This window comes from Mixophyes fleayi, chromosome 9 (genome assembly GCF_038048845.1).
Source record: "Mixophyes fleayi isolate aMixFle1 chromosome 9, aMixFle1.hap1, whole genome shotgun sequence".
NCBI lineage: Eukaryota > Metazoa > Chordata > Amphibia > Anura > Limnodynastidae > Mixophyes > Mixophyes fleayi.
This window is the reverse complement of record NC_134410.1, coordinates 91,627,619-91,654,824: the sequence shown is the minus strand read 5'-3', so window position 1 is coordinate 91,654,824 and position 27,206 is coordinate 91,627,619. Positions and strand designations below refer to the sequence as shown.

General features: G+C 40.7%; 1 protein-coding gene across 3 annotated transcripts in view; it reads left to right on the top strand.

Moving 5' to 3' along the window:
* Positions 1–27,206, top strand: part of BTK (Bruton tyrosine kinase) — a 265,703-nt gene that overhangs the window by 156,575 nt on the left and 81,922 nt on the right. For 2 of the 3 annotated variants that reach the window (XM_075184676.1, XM_075184674.1), the window contains 5 exons: positions 2,301–2,382; positions 3,799–3,927; positions 7,343–7,407; positions 18,546–18,736; positions 20,632–20,694. In XM_075184676.1, the coding sequence (XP_075040777.1) occupies positions 2,301–2,382; positions 3,799–3,927; positions 7,343–7,407; positions 18,546–18,736; positions 20,632–20,694 (530 nt within the window). The remainder of the gene's footprint in view (positions 1–2,300; positions 2,383–3,798; positions 3,928–7,342; positions 7,408–18,545; positions 18,737–20,631; positions 20,695–27,206) is intronic. The other variant, XM_075184675.1, reaches the window with a different exon arrangement.

The following is a 27,206-nucleotide window of genomic DNA, read 5'->3' as shown; positions in this document are numbered from 1 at the left end:
TTTGTATGTTCTCCCCATGTTTGTGTGGGTTTCCTCTGGGTGCTCCGTTTTCCTCCCACACTCCAGAAACATACTGGTAGATTAAGTGGCTGCTATTAAATTGCCCTTAGTCTCTCTCGGTCTGTGTGTGTGTATATGTTAGAGGATTTAGAATGTAAGCTCCAATGGGGCAGGGACTGATGTGAATGAGTTCTCTGTACAGCGCTGCGGAATTAGTGGCACTATATAAATAAATAAATGATGATGAGCCGCATAGCCAATTTCATGGGAATTTCATTTCATTTTGGGAGACCACTATGGCTCATGTTCCCACAGTTTGTAAAAAGGTTAATGTCCCCACAAGTATAGGATTTCAAGTGTACACACACACATATAGATCATACTTGCCTACTTTGGGCAAGTTTTTTCCGGGAGGGGGCGGGATGCTGCCAAACACGTCATTCTGGCCCCGCGGTGAAATTGCCATTTTGTCGCAAGGGGGGGGGGGGGGCAGTACTAGCGGGATGCGGGAGATTTGCCAGCTCTCCCAGGAGTCCGTGAGACTGACCCGAATTTCGGGAGTATTCCGGACATTCCGGCAGAGTACCTATAATCAGGGCCGTCTTTCCCATTGGGCACGATGGGCAGGTGCCCGGGGGCCCAGGGGGAAAGGGGGCCCTGGCAGGTCTGCTGCTGTAAAAAATCCTGTAAAGAAGAAAGAAAAAAAAAAAGAAACTAAGGTGACGATCCGGCTCACTCCCTGGTCCTCTCTTCCGTGATGCGCACGCAGTGAATGTCGGGCGTGATGACGTCATCACGCCCGACGTTCAATGCAAGCACAGCATGGAGGAGCACAGCGCCGAAGTACAGAAGAGGATTCAACGCATCGCGATTGAAAGGTAAGTTGATATATATATATATATATATATATATATATATATATATATTAGATATAATCCCTTTTTTTTTTTTTACTTATATATTTATATATAGGGGCCCCGGTGCACTGCTGTGCCTGGGGGCCCATACTGTTGTTAAGGTGGCCCTGCCTATAATGCAGGCAAGGAAGGAGGAAAATAATCTTGGGAGACGTCTCCTCTTTTCTATTCTGTTTAAGTTCCTGGCTTTTTCTGCTGAACAGAGACAAGTACTGCTTATTGATACATTGCAACAGTCAGCATGCTTTTGCTTCCAGATTAAGCAACACGTGCTTAATAAATACACATGGTCAGGACTCCTGACTTCTGTATGCAGTGGCCAGGAAACAGTTCTCTACATTATGTTAGGATCACAGCTATTGATAAGCCTTTATAACCGGACTAGTAGAGGTCTTCACCTTTAGCAGCCACCTTTCCCGTAGAACTATACACGTTCATAGGTATTCGGATGCCCCCAGGACTTATCTCTATGGCAGTAGAGGCTTATTAGAAAAAACGTAGAGAAACCAGAAGGCTGGTGGTGGGAAAACCGGTGACAGGCCAAGGTCACAGGTCCGCAGCAAGCAGGAAGGTCAGAGTACAGGCCAGAGATATGGGCAGGCAGCAATCAAGCAGGTCCAATACACAAGCAAAGGTCTGGGTCACAAGCAAAGTGGCGAAGTCCAATATTCAGGCAAAAGGTCAGGGCTACAGGCAAACAGTGAAGGTCCAAAAGTTCATGCAGGGTCACAACAGAAGATCAATCAAAAGTGTCAGTAGACAGAGAACTTCAGCAAGCAGGCACAGAGAGTGAATACTATAACCGGCAGGGAGGCTAAGCCCTCAAGCCTCCCTGCCTTAAATACATGGAGAGATGGAAACCCAGCAGGAAAATAATTGATTTAATGAATTTGCGCAAGCGCCCGGCTTCCTGCCAGGACGTGGCGATTCAGGAGCTGAGTGTCCCGACCATTACACTAGCAATGGCTGGGATGGAACCGGAAGTGACGTCCCGCAAACAGATGGCTGGGGTGCAAACAGATGGGCACAGCGAGTCTCCGGCAGCTAGAGGCACCGCCATGGAACGTAACACATTACAGTGTGGTCACACACTGCCTGTCCTATAGCAATAGGCAGTGTGTGGTCAGCATCAGGAGGCGGTGATTCAAGTATAGGTGGGTTTCTGGGCACCTGGAAACCCTCCCAACTGTGCACCTGTATCTCTAATCCCAAATCTAATAACCCTAGTCGAGATTCCTTCCGTCTATCATTGCTTCCGACTCCAGTGGTCCCCATTAATGCTCTTGCATGAAGCCGTCAAGCACTAGCTGTATGGCATTGTTCAAGACCAGCATATTATCAGTAGCTTAACAATTCAACTGATGTCATGTGTTTCTGTTTCAGATAATATATGATGAGGGACCACTGTATGTCTTCGCCCCCACAGAGGATCTGCGGAAACGTTGGATTCACCAGCTGAAGCATGGTAACCTCTTCTTTAAAGTGTAGCTTAAAATTTATGCAATCATGTATTCTCTTCTCTCCACCATTAAACCAAAGTATCTCATTGTCCCAATAAAGCTTGATTATTATTTGTGATTAATCATAGCTGCTGCCTGGAGGGACAAACTATTGTCTTAAGCACCTCCACTGCCATTATATTCTAGTAGATCCATCCTTAGGCACATTTCAAAAAGAGCCTTCCCATAACATAAAATTGTAATAAAGATATTTTCATATTATTTGTTAGAAAACAAAATATATTTTACTGTTGCAGTTTATTCTATTAAAAATAAACTAGTTTTGATTATCTGTCTTAATTAATAAATGGTGATGTGCTGTCTAGAATGGTGAATCCAGCTTGCAAGTAGAGCTAGTTGCCGTAGTTGTTTATTGATTAATTTTGTATTATGCAGCTACTGAATCAAAATTCTGTTAAAATGTTCTGCAGCACACATGTAGTTACAGCAAAAACATTTTTACTCAGCAAAAAAAAACAACAACTTGAATGAAGCAACTATAATGCTATAATTTAAATTTGTTCTGTGAGATCTACAAAATAATTATGTTTGCCACCTCCCAACTGCTAATGATTTGTAATTCGGGTTATGCATTAACCCCAGATTATTTTATTGCCTTTGACTTTTAGCAGCACTTCCAACATCCATAGTCAATTTCAGTCCATTCATCGCTACGATCTCTCTGTTGTATACTCCCTAATACCAGTGGCTTAAATGAACTATAGCACCAGAGTTTTTTTGTTTTCCCTTTTAATTTGTCTAATGTAAATATTAGGTAATAATTGTATAAACATATTCTTGCTATATGAATTTGTCATTATCTATATAAAGTGTAAGGACTGATTCTCCCCTCCTCCCCATATTCCTCTTATCCCCTTCCAGAACTCTCCTATACTGTATTGATATAATCCACTCACAGCATAATAGTTTGTTGATATGTTCTAGTGGCAAGGGATATGTGTGATATCATTAACATTAAATTATTAAATTATTAGGGGAGTGGCCAGGATTTACTTATATCCTGTATACAGACAAACATAAAACTATGTCTAGTATGTACAGTACATTCACCTGCACTAGGTGAATTTAAAAAAAAGCAAAGGTGAGGCATAATTGCCTTTAAATATAGCTATAGTAACCTATGTAATATATGGCATTACACAAGGCTCAGGACACAGATAAAATATGTCCTTCAAAGGGCACTCTCAGTCTGGCTATAAAGTGATAATATGTTAGTTGTTGAGAGTGTGACATTAGTGGTATAAAGATTATGGTGGTGTGCTGGGCAGTTTTTGGTGCCTCATCAGAATTTTACTATGGAGCCCTATCATATATATCTTACATATAAATCACCATTCCTTTTTTATCATTTTATTTCTTAGCTATCCGATTTAATAGTGACCTGGCACAAAAGTTTCATCCACAGTTCCACCAAGATGGACAGTACCTGTGTTGTGCCCAGACGGCTAAAACTGCTATGGGATGTCAAGTGCTGCGCAGTGCAAATGGAAGTCAGTTTTCAGATTTAAATACTATATTGATATGTAAAATGATAATATATGCTATATATTTAACCTTTTATATACTGTATAATAACTCACTTGGATAATTGTAAGCACTTTCAAACTCATAGGGAATTTGAAAAATAATAGGAAAATAATAGGGAGAAAATGAAAAACAGAAATCTAGTTTTGGGTAAATTGGGTAAACCAGTCTTAGAACCTCTAACCCTAACACACAGGTGAGGGACCAGTCAAGCTACCTGAAAATGAAATAATATGCATGTACCTTGCTAGACTAGAGCAACCACTGGATGGGGGAAAATAAAGAGAACAGGTATAACTGAGTATTCATAGTATTCGGCACTCTAGGGACTAAGTTGCACAATTAGCCTCACATGGAAGAATTCCTGAACCAAAAAATGACTGCTGGATAAATTCCCTGGATCAATCCCTTACAAAAAATTCTCAAAAGCATCCAAACCATATTTAACCTATGCTCATGATAAGACCGTCTCATTCACATATGATAACCCATTGTCCTCTGTATGGTCATTAATATGTAAAGTTTAAACAAATATATATAGTTGACCTCCAATATATTAATAGATATGAATCAAATCGCCAAAAAAATGCATTTTCTTCAAAATAACTTAGCTTTTCTAACCTGTTTGTAAAGTAAGCATCCTAGTCTCTTTACTAATGAGTTTGCCCACTTCTAAACCCTCTCAAATTCTCTTCTATGTCCTTCTTACACTAAGGTGTCCAAAACGCCATATTCAAGATGAGGTCTAACCAGGGCCAGTGCTAGGTTCCATGGCGCCCTAGGCATTTTTACAAAATCGGCGCCCCCCCCTTCCTCCCCTCCACTCACTGACACTAGTAAGTGGAGGGGAGGAGACGGAGCAGAGAGGCGGCGGTGGTGAGCAATAGCCTCTTCCCCCCCTCCCCGTGCATCTGAATGCTGTGCGGCGGCCGTGACAGGTATGGTCAGCGGTCGCTGCACAGTTTTAAAGTCATTTACCATTCTGTGGCGCCCTCCAGGCACCCTCCAGAGGCCGGCGCCCTAGGCAAGTGCCTAACCTTGCCTAATGGGAGCGCCGGGCCTGGGTCTAACTAGTGACTTAATGTTAATATTATGTTTACAATATTTGAATGTATCCCCCTTTGAGTGCATCACATCTACTTGGTTCTGTCCTATTCCATCTCACTTTCCCTTAATTGTATTCCATTTAATGTGTAAGTAGCATAATTACAGCATTGATAACACACATTAAAACTAGCAATGATACTCCACATTAAAACTAACACTGATACCGCACATCAAAATAGCATTGATAACACACATTAAAACTAGCAATTATACTCCACATCAAAACTAACACTGATACCGCACATCAAAATAGCATTGATAACACACATTAAAACTAGCAATGACACTCCACATCAAAACTAACACTGATACCGCACATCAAAATAGCATTGATAACACACTTTAAAACTAGCAATGATACTCCACATTAAAACTAACACTGATACCGCACATCAAAATAGCATTGATAACACACTTTAAAACTAGCAATGATACTCCACATCAAAACTAACACTGATACCGCACATTAAAATAGCATTGATAACACACTTTAAAACTAGCAATGATACTCCACATTAAGGGGCATATTCAATTGTTAGCGAGTTCGCTGAAATACTTGCGCTCCAAAAATATTACCGTTAATACGGTAATATTGCGCGTAAATACCGTTAATACGGTAATTTACTCGCTGGATTTCAGCTCGCAGCTCAGGGAGCTAAAATTCAGCGAGATATTACCGTATTAACGGTAATATTTTTGGAGCACGAGTATTACAGCGAACTCGCTAACAATTGAATATGCCCCTAAAACTAACACTGATACCGCACATCAAAATAGCATAACACACATTAAAAATAACATTGCTAATGTAACATTGCTAATGTACATGAAAAAAACCGAAAAAAATAAAAATAAAAAACATTTATAACATGACACAAGTTTGGACTATATATATATATATATATATATATATATATATATATATATATATATATATATATATATTTATAGATTTGTAATTGGGTTACAGGGTGAAATCAGATACTGGCCACAATAGGAATCCTCTACTTTTTGAATCCTATAATACAATATTTATATACAATAACACAGCTCTGCATACCCTGCAGGCTGCCCAGAAATGTAGTATTTGGTCTTTTAATAAATAAACTACATCAGATTAATTGTGGCCAGTATCTAAAGCGCTATTATTGTTTAATGTTTGCAGGGACACTTGAAATAGCCCTACCGTGCCAGCCAGTGATGCCGGGTATTCAAGGGAGGAGCTGCTGCGCTCGCGCATGTGCAGCAGCTCTTTCTTGCCGAACAGGAGACATACAGCAGCCGCGGCGCTGTGACAGAAGCGTCGCGGCGTTGCTGTAAGTGAAAAACTATTTGGCTGCTTTTAAAAGATCCTTTTGCCCGACCGATCCGCGGAGGGGGGGGGGGGGGTTTCTGGAGACTCAGAAACCGCCCCTGCGTGCGCCCCTGAATTATTATCATGACATAGGTGCAGAATCCTAAATTTTTCTACATTTTCTACATTAAATTTAATCTGCCCTGCTACGGCCCGTTTTGCTATTGCTATCTAAAGTTTTCTGTAGCAAATTACTATTCAGCTGTGTATTAATAACTATACATAGCTAAGAGTTATCAGCAAGTAAAGACACCTTTCTAGGCCATTTGGAAGGTAATAACTTATAAAAAGATTAAATAATTATTTTACTGTCTAACTGATACTAGACAGACAAAATTTGAAGTGTTATTAAATGACCCTCATGGTGTGCTATTTTAAGTGCTTAGTAGGACACCACTTATAGGTATACTACCCTTTTCTGAACAATATTGTTTTTTTTTCTATTAACCGTTTGACCAAGCCGATTGCTGATATAATTGTTGATGTCACAGGAATGTTATGTCAGGTCTGTGATGATATAATAATGTTTTAAATATTGCAATGTCATTAATTATGTATTTTGCCAAAGGATTTTATGAATGATAGTCATCAGAAAATCCTTGGAAGTGGGTCACAGCCTGTGAGTTTTAAAGTCGTTACTTCAGTGTTTGTTTGAAAAATGCACCTCAAACAGTAAATTATCTTTGATATAAGAAATGACCTCAGAGATCCATAACCTGTATAAAAGCACGTGGCCTACATCCTCATGCCTTCATATGGTCACATAACTAAATGGTGACTTTTGATATCTTTGAAATTTACAGTAGGTGTTGATATATATATATATATATATATATATATATATATATATATATATATATATTCACACACATATATGCAGAGTGAGTATGAATCTAATTTGTCCTTCCTCCATTTAACAGTCCTGAAGAACGACCGATCACGTCGATCTCGAAAACCACTTCCACCAGCACCCACTGATGTAATGGTAACAACATAAACCTCAGGAAATAATAGTAATGTAAATGGTTATATACGGACCAGTTTTAGACAAAATGTTGCTCAGAAGAAGCTTGAAAATTAACGCCTCGCAGAAAAAATGCACACATAAAAAACATATCACATTTACATTATGCCCGACCATTTCTCCCTCATTTCTTGTCTTTTCCATTGTGACATGTTTTCTGCCCCCTCTTTGAGTGTGGTTAAGCACTATCTTCATACCATGCATGGTGGTCTCCAACCTGTGCCGCTCTGATTATTCTCTATTTTACCCATTTCCTTATGTGTGCACTACATGTTTTCCCTGCCTCTTGCCTGATGTCAGCCCTTACCATTTTATAGCCTATGCCTACCCCTTCCATTATGTCTGTATTGCAATCGCTGAGGGCGACATGCTACCGTTGGAGCCTGCCAGCCCACCTGCGACGAAAAATAAATATTTTTCAGTGCTGGCTATGTCCCCCCTTGTATTCCAAGTCCCCGCATGGATCGAAATAAGCACTGAGGTATGAGGGAGCGGCGCGTGCGTAGTGAAGCCACCCTTCAAGCTCCAGTAAGGGGGCACTGGAAACTCCAGCACTGGCTGGAGTGCTGGAGGGGGGCCCTTCACTTGTTTCTGCCCCTCTTTTTTTCACCTGCCTCTACCATTTGCATTTCATTGGCAATTTTGGGGCGACTAGTGTGGGGTCCCCCTAAAAACACGATTCCAGCAGTAGGCTTTGATAGGCTGGGCTGGTGACACTATAACAGTGAAATCTGCAGTATGAGGTCCCCTGCCATAATGTAACTCAGCACTAGCCTGTTCACCATGGGGCTGAATTCCCTGTGGGAATTTTGCTTGCAAAGTTAAATGCTGGCCCTCCCCTAGAAAAAAGAGCACCATGCTGAAAGCACTAGAACAACCCTTGTGATTGGATAATAAAATATTTAAAAATAGATATTAGCATTTTATACTGGTGCACTACTGGTCCCAGCTATCATTGGCAGCCCGGCATCTTGTCAGCTTTTAATCAATACAGAGAAGTTTTGCTTTTATTGGTCAGAGAGTGGGAAAGCCACACTGTATTGTTTAGTAGTGCTTACACCCCACGTGGATATAACCCCAATGAACAACAATGATACATGTAGTTCATTGATATTATGATATGTATCAATGAACTACATGTCTCAATTCAAATTATTCATTGTGGTTATACCCCACACCATTTTACTTTTTTCATTTATTTAGAGCTTTATTTAGAGCTTTTTCTAAAGTAGCAAGGTCTGAGCTGTCAATAACCATCATCAGTACAAATCACTGCACCAGCCCTTCAGCAATCACAGGCTGACTCAGCTGCATTTACATTTAAACACCTTTACTGTACACTGCCTACTTTCACAGGCCCCTTCCCTCTCTAAGCGGTCTTGCTATTGAGGGGTCACAAAGTTTATGATGATATTAATATACAAAGTTTATGATGGTATTATAAGGTCCTGATTCATGTATGAATGTAACGTGGACGTAAATTCCGTACTTAAATAGAGCATGCAACTTCATTCTGCCTGTATTCAAATCCAAGTAATTTGACTCCATGTACTGTAGAAACAGTACTTGCCACATGCAGACATACATAATAAACTGCAGTATACACACATGCATATGTACAATACAAAATTCAAACCATTCACTTTTATTTTATCATAAAGTAAAAAAAACTGCTAGTATAATTATTTCAAAATTTTTTTTTAAATATAAATGTTTTCATTTTTTTTTACATTATTCACATATATAAAGATGACTTCTGTGCTAACAGGACATACAATACATTTAGATATTATATCTTAGTTGCATACAGTTGGTCTGTGCTAACTACTGACACGCACATTTTTAAATCAAAGACTATGTTGGAGGTGTGGCTTAGCTATCAAGATGGGCGATTGTCTTTTTTAACTACTCCGTCTTTGAATCGTGTGTCTTTCTGGGACATCCAGCCTACATCTGCTTGTAACTATAACCAAATAATCAGCTAGAAGAGGGTGTTTTATTCTACATTTAACTGTAATTATTTTCGAGCTTGCTACTCCTGGAGGCTTAAAATCTATATTGTATCACTACCCAGTGTATTTGACAGTTATGTAAATAACTGACGATGTGTGCTGCCTCGATGGACTAAGCCGAAGCTCATCAGGTTGCCCTGAATTTATGGACCCTCATCATAATTAATCTGTATTCAGAGATCCGGAGAAGCGTGAAGATGGGGTGTTCGGCGTGCTGTCTGCATTCTGTAATTGTAGTGGTCCTCTGAGTCGCCCGTTCTCTGCGGAGCTCAAGTATAACGCATCTTTTTACTTGGTGCCTGGACGCTCCTGTGTCTCTAACAACAACTTAGCTCACTTCACAGGATCCCGGCACTGAGCAGCAGGAGACCCTGGAGAGAGTGGTAGACCGTCTCGTTGTCGTCCTATTTGACTGCTGCGTTTACCTAGCCGTGCAGCTTTCAGAGGGGACAGGATCCAGGGGTCGGCATCCCGCAGGCTCTGGGACTTTTGTATTTTATATTTTCCTGGCTACAACCTACAAGAGGCAGGTATCATAACTAGAATCCACTAAATTCTCGGAATCGCGTCGTTTCCAGTTGCAAAGGTCCCAGACGCCATCTTGTCCTATCTACTTCAACTCCTAACTGAGAAGCGCCTCTGGGACCTCACAACCAGTCTATTATAACGTTACCCAGATGAGGACTCCTGACACTGAGGGAAGCTATACTCTCACCACCCTAAGATTCAGTAATCTGGCAGTGCAAGTTTTCTGCACTGGAATACACCACAAATGATCTGACTGAGGACCCAGAAAAAAAAAAACAAAATATCACTTGATCTGTTTTAAGAGATCTGGGGGTAAATGTATCAAGCTGAGAGTTTCCGCCAGGTTTGAAAAGAGGAGATGTTGCCTATAGCAAACAATCAGATTCTAGTTATCATTTTGTAGAATGTACTAAATAAATGATAACTAGAATCTGATTGGTTGCTATCAGCAACATCTCCACTTTTGAAACCCGCCGGAAACCCTCAGCTTGATACATTCACCCTCTGGTGGTTCCAGAGATATAAATATTAGGGCTATTAGGGGGCGTGGCCAACAGCTTGGATCTGCTTGTATTAGATTATCGTTCTCTCTTGGTTCTCTGCTGCCACCTTGTGGCGAAATGTAATATTACTTTCTCAACTTCAAATGACAAAGTCTTACACAGTGGTCTCCCCTAATGCACCACAAAGTGAATTGTATGTCATTGTTTTGATCTAGATATCTGTTCTTGGGGCAAACCACAGTACTACGCATTTACTACATTCAAACCCTGCATCTTAAATCACTGTATGCTCTCAATCTTTATAAAGCCTAATCATCTGATATCACCTGACAGGTCCTGACAATATTTCACCTGTACTTACCACAGCCATTATCAGATGCTTTACAGTGTTGGATTATATGACCATATACTACATCAGGTCAGTGTTATTGAATCGGAAGCTCATTCGATAACATCTTGGCACCTCACCGCCACTAACCCCTGCCATGTGCTGAACTAATGTGGGTATGTGGCTGACCATTCCTCCCTAAATGTTTTATTAATGACTGACACATATATCTGAAGTAACCTCACATTAACAGACCTACTTCAATCTTCATTGGCAAAGATAAAAAAAGAGACCGTTCGTGGCAGCGACACTCCCCCGCATCCAGATCTATGGCAATATTTCAGGGCATCTTCCTCCACCGCTGTATCTAGTGTGCCCCAGGCAACACAACACTGAAACGAGCAACTGAACCCGTACCCATGGTGTCACACTCACCTCCTAAAGATTCTGCAGATTACACGAGATTCTCCAACATATTAAGTCCTTATCCACCAAAAAAGATATATCGGACTTGGAACATAAATTGCAAGACACAATATCCACTGCCGTCTCCAGCATCCATACAGACATCGCACATCTAGCAGCAAGACTTACTTCTTTGGAAGAGGATAGAGATGCCTCTAATGAATATGTTGCTAAGTTACAAGAGGTGATAGCATACCAGGCCTCCGAACTCAAAAATCTCCTGCCAAAAGTAGATGATCTTGATAATCGGGGATGCCACAGCAACCTACGAATTAGAGGGATACCGAAAGATGTTCCTCTCCAGGGGATTGTAGATGTCCTTACAAAGATATTCAATGAGGTGTTAAAACTTGATCCATCAAACTGCATCATCTTTGATAGAGCCCATAGATCCCTGCTCCACAAAGCTCTCGCTGCAGAAAAACCAAGAGACATAATTTGCAAATTTACATTACCACACCCAAAAAGAAGAAATCTTGAAGAAACTCAGAGACCTGCACAACATTGACTTTAATGGTAATAGAGTCCAAATATTCCAAGATCTCTACTGGCACACTTTACAACAGAGGCGCTCTCTGAGACCTCTAATGGAAGAGCTCCACAAACGCAAAGTAAAATATCGATGGGGATTCCCTTTTAGTCTACTCGCCAACTGTGATGGGAAACAGGCCCTACTAAGAGACCACACAGATCTTAATACTTTCTGCTCAACTTTGAATATTGCTCAGATACCCTTACCAGAATGGCAGGTAAGCTCATCTAAGCTCCAACCTCCACCCTCCTGCAACGGGAGCAATGGCAACAAGTACGTCACTCAAGCTGAAGTCCTAGAAATGTTCCGACCCATGACTTGCCTGCAGCACCTTGAATATGTAAGAGTCTACCTCTTACATATCATTCATGATGTTCTAAAGAGCTCCGAACTTTTGGAATGTTTGGACTTTATTTGATATGTTTGCATAGTTAAACCATATTCATATTTGTTTTCTGTTGCAGATATATTGTTGCCCCGTAGTTAATATTCTATTTTAATATTTAAAAGTCTCTCATGATTGTAGATTTGTAGTTTGCAGTAGTGTCTGTTCACAAGTGCTATTGCATATCAAACCCAGATTTATGCTTAGGTTACTTACCTTTATCTAATTTCATTCAAATAATTCTTTTTCAGTTTCAGTGTTTAAAATAGATTTTGTATTGTAAAATCTTGGGAGGGCGGTAGTTGCCTTACCTTTGCTCTATACACCGCTTGATTTTCACACCTGTTACCATGTATTGGGTTGACCCTCACATCGTCCACAGGTGTGGTACATTGTACTTGTTTTCATGTTTTTTCCTTTGCCAAATGTTTCTTCCCTCTTCTTATATTCCTGTGCATTCCTCATTATGTTCCTCTCCACTCTATACCCTTCCTCTCTCTTCTCTGCCACCACCAAACTCATTCTGTCTTACAAAGACACTCTACCCAGATCCCCCCTAAACAATGATGCCAGTTAATAATGTTTTGGGGAACCATTTTGCTTCAGGGCACCGACTCAAAATATACTCCATTAATGCCAAAGGCTTAAATATTCCTGAAAAACGGTCACAGGCATTACATTCATTCTATTCAGATCGGGCTGATGTGGTATTCATCCAAGAAACTCACTTCAAATTAGATTCAACACCCCTTTTGCGGAAAAAACATTACCCTCATGCTTTTTATAATAATAACCCTGCAGGGAAAACAAAGGGTGTTGCGGTTTTACTATCTAAGTCTCTACAAATCTCAGATTTATCACACCACTCCTTTGACGAGTGCAGAGGTTTACCAGTGTAATGTAAGATCTGTCATCAACAATTTACGTTTATCAATGTCTATGCACCAAACATTAACCAGGCATCCTTTCTAGCAGCAACCCTGAACCATCTCGAACCATGATTGGAAGGTGTAGTGATGTTTGGAGGTGATTTGAATTGGACCCTGAATGCGACTTTGGATACTTCGGTTGGAGCTCCGAGACATCCTGGTAGTATATATCGCAAGGTAAGGCGTGCTTTCCATGACTTCCAGCTGGTAGACTCCTGGCATCTTAAACACCCCCTAGACCGAGACTTCACCTTTTATTCACACCCCCACACAACATACTCCAGACTAGATCTTCTAGTTAGTCACAGACACCTTCACTTGATTCAACAGACAGACATCAACCAAATAACCTGGTCAGACCACGCCCCAGTGTTCCTTATTATGCATATTTCTTTTAATACCCCAAACAATGGACGTGGAAACTTAACGAGTCCCTTATGTATGACACTTACTGCAGAGAATAAAAAGGTGCCGCTATAGAAGATTATATCACTCATAATGATTCCACTGAAATGTCTAAAGTTACCATCTGGGAGGCTCATAAAAGTGTCTTACGAGGAAAGATCATCCAATTAGGATCAAAGTTCAAAAAATAAAATTATGTTCTAAAAGATAACTCCTAATTAAAATTAGAGATTTGGAAATTACCCATAAATCCTCTCTGGCCGGGGGAACATTATGAGAATTGACTGACGCTAGGACTGCTCTTAATAAATTACTAGATGACAAAACGAAATTGGCACATGACAGATGCAGATATAAATACTTTAAATGGGGCAACAAACCTGGCAAAATGTTAGCTCAGGCATTAAGATTCCAAAGTGCGGCCTCTTTTATCCAGTCAATTAAAGATACAAAAGGGAGGGAGAGCCACTGTGGACATAGCTTCAGCGTTCCATGCCTACTACTCTGGGCTATATAATATAGTGAGTTTTCCTTCTATGATAGATTCAGATCTAAAACGGGAACAAATTAGAGCTTATCTCAAGAGATGCAATTCTCCTATGCTTTCAGAACTGGATAGAGAGATGCTAAACAGACCTTTCACTATACAGGAACTAAAATAAGCCATTGCTTCCACACCAACTGGTAAAAGTCCAGGGCCAGATGGATTCACTATTAGCTACTATAAGATGTTTGGCCAGGTATTAAATCCTCTCCTTTTACGGGCTATGAATGAGATTTCTGATTAGTCAGGCTTCTCCCGACAGTTCCTCAAAGCACACATTACAATTATCCCTAAGATGAAAAAGACCCCTCCCTGTGCTCCAGTTATCATCCGATATTCCTATTAAACATAGATGTAAAAAAATTTGTGAAAATTACGGCAAACCCCATGAAAACCCTCCTACCGGACCTAATACATAGTGACCAAGTAGGTTTTGTCCCGGGCCGTAAGGCTCGAGACAACACCACCAAGATTATTGACTTGATGAAACACATAAAGGAGGTCATTCTCCTACCCTATTGTTATCCACTGACGCTGAGAAGTCCTTTAACAGGGTGGACTGGCAATTCCTACAAGGCGTGCCGGAGCACATGAGGCTGAGTCCGATTTGTCTTCATAGAATCCTTTCCCTCTATAAGAACCCAACTGTGCGTATTAAGATTAATGGCTCACTTTCTGACCCATTTTCCATTTACAATGGCACACTTTAGGGATGCCCGTTGTCCCTGTTCGTTGATTTTTGTCTTATATATGAAGGCACTTGCCCGGTCGATTAGAAAAAATCCTCATATTTCTGGGGTAAGGGTGGAGACAACAGAGCACAAATTGGCTCTCTTCGCAGATGACCTATTAGCAACGATAACCAATCCCTTAATTTTGCTACCCAATTTAATGATTGAATTTGAAAGGTTTGGGACACTGTCCAATTTTAAAATCAACTATACAAAACTATGGCTCTGAACCTCTCCCTCCCACCACTCATTGCGGAAGGTCTTAAAAGCTCATTCCCCTTCACCTGGCATCCCTCTCAAATTAAATACCTGGGGGTATTGCTATCGGAAGACCTCTCCATCTTATACAAAATTCATTTTGTCCCATTGATCCACAGATTTCAAGCAGACTTTGGCCGCTGGCGTTCTCGGGGCTTGTCATAGCTAGGGAGGATAAATATTATCAAAATGAATATTTTTCCAAAGATCTTATACCTTCTCCAAACCCTCCCAATACATATTCCTTCCAGATTCTTCTTAGAGCTACAAAGATTGGTACACAAATTTGTTTGGGCTGGTAAGCCACCTAGGTTTTGCCATGACATTTTATATAGGTGGAAGACTCAGGGGGGCTTTCAGCTCCCTCACTTTGCTAAATATTATCAGGCGCTACTTCTAAACAGGGTGATGGAGTGGACTAGAACAACACCCTTTAAGCAGTGGATTCATATTGAATAACATGCAGTGGGGGTCTCCACAACTATATTTCCCTGGTTGCCCAAACTCGCACACACTTCACATCCCACAATTGGGCCCACTCTTGAATACTGGGCCAGACTCCGAACTTTAATATTTATATCATCCCCACTATCACCTCTTACTACCCTAACTGCCAATTCTGACTTTACACCCGGACTCACATCAGGGGTTTTTGGAACTTGGTACACAGACAAGGCGCTTCGGAGTGGCCAGCTGGTGGTTAATGGATGAGTACATGCCTTCTATCTCTTACAGGACATACTAGGCCTATCTGCTTTCAAAGTTTTGGTCATACCTGCAAACTATACACTATTTGCAATCAAAAGATGTTATGGAGGGCGCGAGTAGGGGTCTGACCGGCTTTGAGGAGTTGTGCTGCGTCTCCACCGGACCCAAACATATCATCTCAAAGATATACCAAATACTCATTGTTAATTTATACTCCAAATTACCTGTTTATGCCAGTACTTGGGACAGAGAATTGAGGAGAGAAACCTGTGAACAATTTTGGGCCAAAGCTTTTCAGTACATGATGGCAAGCTCCTCTAGCCTCTTTGTGGTGGAGAACGATACAAGGTTCTCTCCTGTTGGTACAGATGCCCTTCTTAACCTAGCAAAATGCACCCGGATGCTAGGAGTCATGTTGGAGATGTGGTTCTGGATCAGGAACCACCTTCCACATATGGTGGTCCTACCCTGTGATAGCGATATTTTGGAGTAAGGTGAAAACTGTTACAGAGAAGATTTTAGGCACCTCGACCCCAGATGGACCAGACTTCTGGCTAGTTAGTATCTCAAATTTACCAATTTCTCAATACAAAAAATCCTTGCTTCAGCATCTATGTAATGCCGCCTTACCAGTTGTCCCAGTCCACTGGTGGTCTTCTGTGCCCCCTGACATATGGGCGTGGTTTAGACGGATTTACCTTTATTGGCTTATGGAGGACATATACTTCTCCAGCCAAAAGAAGGTACTGAATATGCGGCAATATGCCTACAATGGAATTTAAAGAATCCATATCTTACCGCTCTCTTATCAAGTCGGGTTAACTATTCTCAGTTGTGATCTGAATGTTGATAGATGCTTATGCGAGAGGTCACGTTACATGTAAACCCTGTGGACGCTATCTCTTTTATCTGGGCTTTATACACCTCGAGGAGTTACCCCCCTCCTCTATCCACTCTTATCTCCCTTTTCTTTAACTTTTTTTCGTCTGTCATTAAATCTTTATATAAATGTTCTGTTTTGTATATTCGTAAAAAATGAAGTTATTAAGTGTGAAACATGCCTTACTTGTTACATGTACTTCATGTTTGTACTAATTTTGAAGATTTAATAAAAAACAAATTACACAAAAAAAAGACTATGTTGTGTCTTTCATCACTATCATCTGGCATTTACACCTGCCCCATAGTGGGTGTAAAAGATATGTCTGAAAATAAGCATACTTACGACAAACACTGAACTTGAATTGGCCACATCTGCATTGAAACACCCTTACTGTACATGGTCTATGTTAGCTCACCTCTCCCCCCTAGTTCCACCTCTCAAGCCATAAGGAGCCATAAGTGTCACTTGCATGCAGATATGAATGGCCTGCAATTGCGCTCATTGTTTATGGGCATGCGCAAACGAACATACACCATGAATCGGGCCTGTGAAGGGGGAGCCGCTGTGAGCGCGCATGTGATGAGAGTGCGTGCACACGAAAATAGTACAACTGTGCATGCGCGACTCGACGGCGCGTGCATGGCCACATTATAACTGTGTGCGCGCCGATGGTGCATGCGCAGTTACATAGCAGGATCCCACTGTGTGTGTGTTGACTCAAGTCGGCATGTGCAAGGGTGGGGAGAACCTCCAGGGGCAGGGCTGTCTTCAGAAAAAATCGGGCCCAGTACGGGCCCCCGTGCCACCCGCCCCCCCCCCCATGAGCGCCCCCCCTCATGAGCAACACGTACTTACATACATACCTGTGATCATGTGCTCTGCCTGTGACAAATCACATGATCGCAGGGGGAATGATTCCTCCACCCCTGCGATCGGATCCTGGTGCCTGGCTGTCACGGTGACAGCCAGGCTGAAGACAGAATAGCGGAGACCAGCGGCGGGCCCCAGGTAAGTCTTTGCTGAGCTGTTGTACCGGGCCCCCTGGTGAGCCCGGGCCCGGTACAACAGTACCCCCCGTACCCCCCTGATGGCGGCCCTGGCCAAGGGTGATGACATCATCCCCCCTGGACACAATAAAGCTATATGTGTGTTTGTAATATTAACTATTTTTATACATGTGACTGTGTAGCTATTGTCTGATATCTGTGATAGTTAAATCAATATTATAAATACTTATTCTTATCAAGGATACATATGTAAAACAAGGATAGTGTAAGGAAAAAGGTGGTGAACGTAGGGTTAATTTTATATTCATATACTATGTTATGTTGAACAACGTTATGATGTATGTGTGAACTGTGAATGCAAGCTTTTCTGTGTTAACAGTAAAATACTTTGATTTAAATACATACATATGTTGTGAGTATCGGTTATTTATAACAAATATATACTGAGAAGTACTACTGAGATACAGTGGTTATTGGATAAATAATTCTGTAAAGCTTAAGTGTCATTTAGTGTGATCAAAAGACTGAGTAAGGAAACATTGTGTAAGGAAAAGTGCATAAAAGTGTGAGTTTTATAACGAGTGTATCTGAGAAGAGAATAACAAAATAGCGTGCGCATGTGAGGCGCAACCGCGGGTCCTTTAACAGGGCCTGAAGCATCTGATGCTGTTTAATGGTGCAAATAGAAGGTGAGATTTACATTGATTTGTATCCTTTTCAACCTTTGATCTCAGATCTAGTTTTATGTCTGGGCCTGTGTGACCTTTGCCAAAATCCAGGCCTTATATCTTAGTTGTAAGCTTTCCACAGATGCACAAATTTTGCATAATTTTATGGTGGTTACAAATCAAATAAAATCTTTAATTTTTATTTGTATACAGGTAAAGCCTGTAAAGCCACTACCACCTGCTCCAACAGCTGCTGCACCTCTTTTGGGACCCCGCAAAGTAATTGCAATGTATGACTTCACGCCAATCAATGCTCAGGACCTGCCATTACACAAAGGCGAAGAGTATCTGCTACTGGATGAGGGCACTGGTCAGCCCTGGCTAAGAGCAAGAGACAAAAATGGGTAAGATGAAATATGAGTTAGTCTGTAGTGGAAAGTTCATGTTTATATGACAGTGTATTTTAGAAACTAAGACCACACATATTGTTCTAAACTGTTCCCGCTTGTCATCCCAGGGCAGGATTCAGTAAACCCCTGCTAGCTGGGAGGAGAGAGTTGCCAACTGAAAAATATATTTTCCCCGGCCTTATTCTTTAAGGGTAAATAAGGTTGGCTCTCTGATATGTTAAATATAATTTTTTTTATACACATGTTGGTATAGTATAATAATGCATAATTTAAATTTGTGGTTCATCATTTCACATACCTAGAGATGGTAGCTTTTCAGAAATAATATATAGTGTAATACAAAGTATTAGTGTAATAACTAACAACAAAATACATAGTTTTGTGTTCCTGTTAGATAAAGACATTTAACTCCAACCAAATTAGTTAAAGTGGATGCTACAAACGAAGTCAGTTGATAAGGAGCTCCGTTAAATATAAGCAATACCATTACCGTATATACTCGAGTATAAGTCGACCCGAATATAAGCCGAGGCACCTAATTTTATTACATAAAACTGGGAAAACTTATTGACTCGAGTATAAGCCTAGGGTGGAAAAGAGCGCTAATTTAAAAACCTAAATAAAAATGATAGGTTCAATCTATGAAATCATTTTTAGCTAAACCATAAATAACAGTAGATGACAAGGAACATTCATAAATGATTATAAAATCATTGGCATTGGGTACAACCTAACCTAAATAAAGGGGTAGGGATATAAATGTATGAACATGGTGGCTGTATTGTTTGTTCATTATGTAATTGCACTGTGAGAGAGAGAGAGAGAGAGAGAGAGAGAGAGCGCCCTGTACAGTACTATAATCCTAAAACAGTTCTAGAACAGAATTCTACAGAAGTATTATGGACCAATTGAATTCCTCAGCCCTGTGAGCCACCATGGCAGATTGAGGTGGGAGGTCACAAAGGGCACTTTTGCTTTGGAGTAACACCTTACAATTTTCCTATATGTGTAATGTTTACCCAGGAATATGTCAAAAATGTAAAGCTACAACTTAACATTGGATGACTTACCATGTTAACCTAATATAAATGTTATATTCAGACAGATTATTTCCACATAAACTGCCTAAAAGCATGGGGACAAATGGCTAAAACGCCATCTTACCATGAAAGTTAACTATGCTGCAAATCCCTCCCAGATATCAGGTTCTCACCTTGTTCATTTTGTTTTCGTCTACAACTTCCTTAGAAATGTCCTGGATAATTTCTGGGCACAGAACGAGTAAAATTATTTGCAAAGGCCACACTGCTACTTTTCGTTTGTTGCTTTCAGCAAAACTATCCACCAGGTCAAACAATTTCTCCGCACAGTCTTGAGAGAGAGAGAGAGAGAGAGAGAGTTTCACTTACCCGGCAGTGGAACGCATATGCGTTCCAACAACAGGAAGTTCGGCATTTGGAACGCAAGTTTGCGTTCCAAATGCCGAACTTCCTGTGTTGGAACGCATATGCAGAAGTTGAAGCCGAGGGACCGGACACCAGGTAAGTTCACCCGTGTATAAGCCGAGTGCCCTACTCGGCTTATACACGAGTATATACGGCACTTCATATATATATTATTGACCTCAATAATGCAGTCTTTGATATATATGAATTCTAAAAGAGAGTAATATTGTTGCTGAATGTGCCATTTTAGATGGACTGCTAAAAAATATAAGGACTAGACTAATTTACACGAGAAAGCCTTTGAGCATTGTGACATATGAAAAGTTAAAATACATATGAAATTAAGTACATGGCATATGTTTTAATAATAGTAATAATTACTATTACTATTTTTGTGGAGTTATGTTTCTTGTTGTGAATAATTATATGTTTTATTGTTTTCAGACAGGACGGATATATCCCTGGCAATTATGTCACAGAGGCCCAGGATCCACTGGAATTATATGAGTAAGTATATAAAATAAGAGCATTAAAGAAATAGTTGATGTATCTTTCCACTAGCCAAGCACTGTCAATTGTAAATGACTAGAGAGTTTGCAGGTTCACCCCAGTGATCATTTATTCCAAAACATGAAAATATCAATACGTGCTTTGTTTTGTTTTTATATGTATGGGTTATGTGACCGTAGCTGGAGTTTTGTGCTATGAAATATGTGCAATATATTAGAAAATGTTTATTACTAAAATTAGAGTTGACATTATAAGTAGAGATGGCGGGCTTGGTTCCCCGAAATCCGAACCCGCCCGAACTTCACCTATCCGAGTACCATCGGTACTCTCGCGCCAATTCGGATTCGAAATCGAGGCAAAAAGTCATTGTGACGTTGTTGGATCTCGGAGCTCGGTTCTCGTGATATTTGAAATCCATAAATACCCACCTCCACAGCAATCCATCGCCATTTGACAGAGGGAGAGAGCAGGGTTAGGTCGCAGGGAACATTAGAGCAGGGACAGAGCAATTATTCTTGCAATTCTTATTGCAATTCTTCTAACAATTCTTCTAGCAATTCTTCTAGCAATTGTCATAGCAGTAAGAGAGGAGGATAGAGGCATTTTTGCAAACATTACCAACTGTTTGGGGTGTCATATTCCCTCATACAGAAACTATTTTCTGGCTGCAGAAAGTCTTATCTAGCAGCACTACCTATTTAATATTTTACACTACAAGTGTTTTGGGGTGTCCCATATTCCCCAGTGTGAAACCACAATTTTTCTGGTGTTGAAAGTCTTATCTAGCAGCACTATCTATTTAACATTTTGCACTACAAGTGTTTAGGGGTGTCCCATATTCCCCAGTGTGAAACCACAATTTTTCTGGTGTTGAAAGTCTTATCTAGCAACACTATCTATTTAATATTTTACACTACAAGTGTTTTGGGGTGTCCCATATTCCCCATTTTGAAACCACAATTTTTCTGGTGTTGAAAGTCTTATCTAGCAACACTACCTATTTAATATTTTACACTACAAGTGTTTTGGGGTGTCCCATATTCCCGAGTGTGAAACTACAATTTTTCTGGTGTTGAAAGTCTTATCTAGCAGCACTATCTATTTAATATTTTGCACCACAAGTGCTTTGGGCTCATTTAAATGGATTCAAAGCAGTCCACATATGAGCAGGATCAGCAAGCAGGTGCTGGCACCAGTCCTGATGGTAGTGTTCCCAGTACGTCATCTGGTAAAGCCTATGTAAATGTACATAGTCTTTTTAAATCAGGTTAAAAAACACACCCAAACCGTGTTGAAGCGAAAAAGAAGTGTAACTGAGGAAAAGTTAACTGCCGATAAAAAAAAACCATTTCCAACATGCCATTCTACACACGCAGTGGCAAACAAAGAATTGCCACTTAGTGGCAGATCAAAAAATGTTACTGAGCCTTCTTCTTGTACGGTCACTCATGACCAAGCAAGACCAAGTAATTTGCAGTTCAAAAGTGGTGCACAACTACTGTTACGCGTGAAAGCAGCGCTGCAAGAAAACAGTAAGGCATTAGAGGAAAATATATGCTCAGAATCAGAAATCACACCAATCCCTGTGGAGAGTCCATCCAACAGTGGTATGTGTAATCGTGAGCATTCTGATAGTGTACCCATAAAGAAAGGCCCTTTCAGCAGTTCTGCTGATGTGTGCCTGAACAGCCTGAGTATAGCCGGTGATACACCAATTGAGGATGCCACTTTGGAATTAGAGGAGGATGAGGGGGAGATTTGTGTAGGTGACAAGGGCGCTAATGAGGATGTTGATGAGGATGAGGTTGTTTGTGTAAGTCCTGCACCAGTGGCAGCAGTTCTGGCACATGACAAGAAAAGGGCCATTGTCATGCCTGGGCAAAAAAACAAAAATTCCACTTCTTATGTGTGGAATTATTTCTACCCAAATCCTGAGAACAGTTGTATAGCCATTTGTAGTGTATGTCAAGCCACAGTCAGTCGAGGGAGGGACCTTAACCATCTTGGAACCTCATCTATGTTACGCAATTTTACGAGAGTTCATGGCAAAGTGTTGGGAAAAGCTGAAAGTTCTTCCAAAAAAATTACAAGCACTCCATCATTAGCTAGGACACTTCGGTCACCGACATCCCGACGGCTACAAAATACACCCACAACACCATCCTCATCAATATCCTCAGTAGCGCTGGGAGTTAGCCCTGCATCCCACTTAGTAAGGCTGGATGATGCCTGCACTATAATTGATTCCTCTGAAGAAAGCGTTAGTCCCACTGCTGTTGTTGCTGCTGCTGGGTGTGAATCTTCCCAGAAGAAGGCCAAGAAGAAGGCCAAGGAAAAGAGCAGTCCTACATTACAACAATTAACTGTGAAACAATCATTTGCTAGGGGAAGCAAATATGACAGCAGTCACCCAGTCGCCAAGTGAAACACAGACGCCATAGCTACTATGTTAGTGTTAGATCTGCGTCCAATATCCACAATAGACACAGCTAGTTTTTCACAGTTAATTGAGGTTTTGTGTCCACGTTACAGAATTCTATTGCGACACCATTTTTCCCGTAAAGCTATTCCACAACTATACCAAAAAGTGTGTAAAAATGTAGAGATTGCGCTGAAAAATGCCATTCTGCCCACTGTCCACTTAACCACAGATATGTGGACAAGTGGAAGTGGGCAAACCAAAGACTATATAACTGGGACAGCCCACTGGGTTGGTCATTCGCCTTCACCAGCAGGAACAGCAGCAGCATGTACACCACTACGTAACATTTGTCACAGGCAGGCCACTCTTTGTATCACTGGCTTCACTAACAGGCATACAGCTGACAATTTGTTACGAAAACTAAGAGATGTGATTGATACATGGCTTATACCACATGGACTCTCCCCAGGATATGTCATTTCTGATAACGCCAACAATATTGTGCGAGCATTACAGCTGGGTGAATTCCATCACATTCACTGTTGTGCTCACACCATCAACTTGGTGGTGCAGAGCTTCGTAAGAAATAATCGTGAGGTGCAGAAGATGCTTTCGGTGGCCCGTAAAATTTCAGGCCATTTTAGGCATTCTGCCACAGCATGTAGGAAATTGCAGCAGCTCCAAGAACAGTTTAACTTGCCCTGCCGCCAACTTAAGCAAGAGGTGTTAACTAGGTGGAATTCCACCCTGTACATGCTTCAGAGGATGGAGGAACAGCGCAAAGCCATCCAAGCGTATTGCACAAGCGATGATATTGGGAAAGGAGGGGGGATGTATTTCACTCTTGCACAGTGGGGAATCCTTTCAGTGCTGTACAAGGTGCTGCAACAATTTGAAGTTGTGACGTGTGAAGTGAGTGCAGACTCTGCTAGCTTGAGCCAAGTCATTCCTTTAATTAGAATATTGGATAAGCAGCTTGAGAAACTGAAGGAGGAGATGAAAGAAAGCAATTCCGCAAAGTATGTTGGCCTTGTAGATCAACTACTCAATTGGCTTCAAAATGATCCTCCAGTTATTAAAATCTTGAACTCGGATCACTACGTTTTGGCCACTGTGTTTGATCCAAGGTTTAAGACCTACATTGAGTCTTTGCTTCAAAATGAGCGAGATGTGAACTTTTGCAAGTAGCTATTGCTCAGCAAGTTGTCTGCTGAACTTGGCCTTGGTTTGACGACGTGTCCTCCTTCAGTTTCTCAAGCAGCTTCTGCTCATAAAAAATTTAATTTTCGAAAAGCTAAGCAGGGAAGACGCAGGGGGCAGACCAGAACATTTTAATATCCGGGCTGGTTTGAAAGATTTTTCAAAAAAATGTGTGACCTTGCCCATAACTCCATCCAATCCGAGTATTAACATGCAAAGGATGGTGGAGGATTATTTTCAAGAGGTAATTTATATGGAAATGTCAGGCAGTCCCTTTCCTTACTGGGAAGAAAAGCAGGCCATTTGGAAACCCATGTATAAACTTGCTTTGCAATACCTAAGCTGCCCACCCTCCAGTGTGTACTCTGAACGAGTATTCAGCACAGCTGGGAACCTAGTCAGTGATCGCCGTTGGAGGTTACTTCCAAACAATGTGGAGAAAATGATGTTCATAAAAATGAACTACATCTAGGAAGGCCTTCACAATCAAAGACATCCAAGCACTGACAGTTTTCTAATGGCGGATTCAAGCGGAGATGAATTGATAGTCTGTGATGATGATGTACACACTGATGAGGGTGAGGATGATGCTGAAGATGATGACGATAACATCTTTTTAAAACTTTCTATATAAGTGTAGGGTGTAATCTACCGCCAACAGGAAAGAGACTTGCTGGCATTTCTATATCACGTACAGTCTTGAAAGGCTGCTGTTTTGTCAATTTCACGATAAGGGTAGGGTGTCATCAGGGCCAGACTGGGACTAAAAAATCAGCCCTGGCATTTAAAGCACACAGGCCCACCTGCTGTGGGCTCCAGACATGATATATATGATATATTTAGGAAAACAAGCAAGGCTTGTGTGGTATTTATTTATGTATCCTATGCTCATCAAATCTTCCTAAACAATTACTAAAACGCCCCAGTAGCTCTCATTGATTCTCAGGAGACATCCATGATAATGGACATTAAAATCATTGCCCATCATGGGAAACCTCATGCCCTGTAATTGAACATATAATTCACTGAGATCACACTAATCCTATACTAAGTTGGAAAACTAAGCTAAAATGTTCACCTTTTAAGAATGTATAATATTTGCTATCTAAGAGGTCACGTTGCAGCTTCTAAAATTGCCTTAAAGTGTATTTTTTTTAACAGGTACATATATTTTATTATGAAGTACAACCATACCAAAAAAAATTTATGGCCATCTACAAATTGGGATAAACTTTATAGACAGTTCTGTTTTTGTCACAATACATTTCTTAGTTTAATTAGACCTACTACATATTTCAAAAACTATTGCAAAAATTGGAAACAATAATTCATATGGGTCAGAGTTTGCATCAATCTCTGGATTCTCAGCAAGCAGTAAAGTGGCAACATTTTCTAAACTCTGCAATCTGCTTTTCTGTCACCTAGAAAGGTCCCTTTGTCATATAGGAAACAGCAGGAATTTTATTAACATTTGACGCAGATTCAATTAGTATAGAAATCGCTGCGTAGTGTCTCAGAACAGCCGCTGTGAATTTTTTAGTGAGAGTAATGCTAACTTTTGTTTGCGCCCCATAGAGGTGTGAGCAAAAGTAAGTGTTAATTTTTCCATATAAACTGTAATAATGTGTGGAACATGGCGGCCAATTGAATCTGTCCCTTTGACTGCTTGCTAAAGATTGCTCTCTACTGTCCATTTTAAACAAACTGGTTTACCAAATACTGTATATGTTGCTGCAGATTTTTATGTGAAGAAAAAAATAAAAGCAAATATAACATGTGTCAGTCAGGGATTGGGTAACTTTTTTCCACTGCAGCAGTTGTTGAAATACCTTCCTATAAAAGAGCTGTGTGAGCATCACATGAGGAACTTCAGTTCTTTTTTGGGAGATCACCAATCTGTTGCCAATTTGGCTACATAAGTTGGTCAAGCTGAATGACTAGCTAACCAAAGGCCCCCATGCTTTGTGCATAGCAGATAACTCCTCACACTTACAATATTTCAGACCTGGATTTGATCTGGCAGATCAGATCTTTACAGGGGGACACTACTCATCATCCCAGTGGAGGCAGCAGCTTGCCCACATAACGGCCATGTCCACTGGTCCACCTTAAGTTTAGTTGTCCTTGCTCTAAACATTAACCAGCAGGAATTTACAACTGCGTACTACTTTGAATTTTGGCAATTTATTTCCAGTATGTGTGCTAGCAATGAAATGAGATTTAGCGACCATAATATTAAGAAACTACTGCGTCACCATTTAATCTGCCTTTTTGTTTTGTATTGAAGTGTTCAAGTTGAAAGCGCGCTTTCTAACGCTGCAAACACAAACAAACCACTTTTCTATCACAAATAGTTCTAGCAGTGGATAGACCCACAGTGAATGTACATGAAAAATATATTTATTGTATTCACATTGATGTCTGACAACTATCAAACATTATCTGATACAGTAGGATATGATGCCTGTGCGGTTATTTGAACATGGGGCAGTGATGTTGTGGTAACCAAAAAGATGCCAAAACTACCAATGGTAAACAGTAGGTAGCATATTGCACTGCTGCACACTCATCATACAGATACTGTACTTGGATTTAGAGAATTGTGAGAATTATATAAAATAAGAAACAGGAGGAACTGTCTAGGGGCTTCATACTGTCACGTTGGTGAAAAAAATCCTCTATTGCCGACACAATTGAAATAATTTTGGTGGCAAAAACAAAGAGCTCAGTTAGTGAGCCTCCTCACTCAACCTTAATATCCCCTCCCCTTTCCACACTTACCATCTTTTCTCCGGCGCAGCAGAGGCTGGGTCTTCTGCCTTCTTCTCCCTTCTGCACACATGGGGCGGCGCACACATCATGTGATGTCACATGATTTCACAAAAAG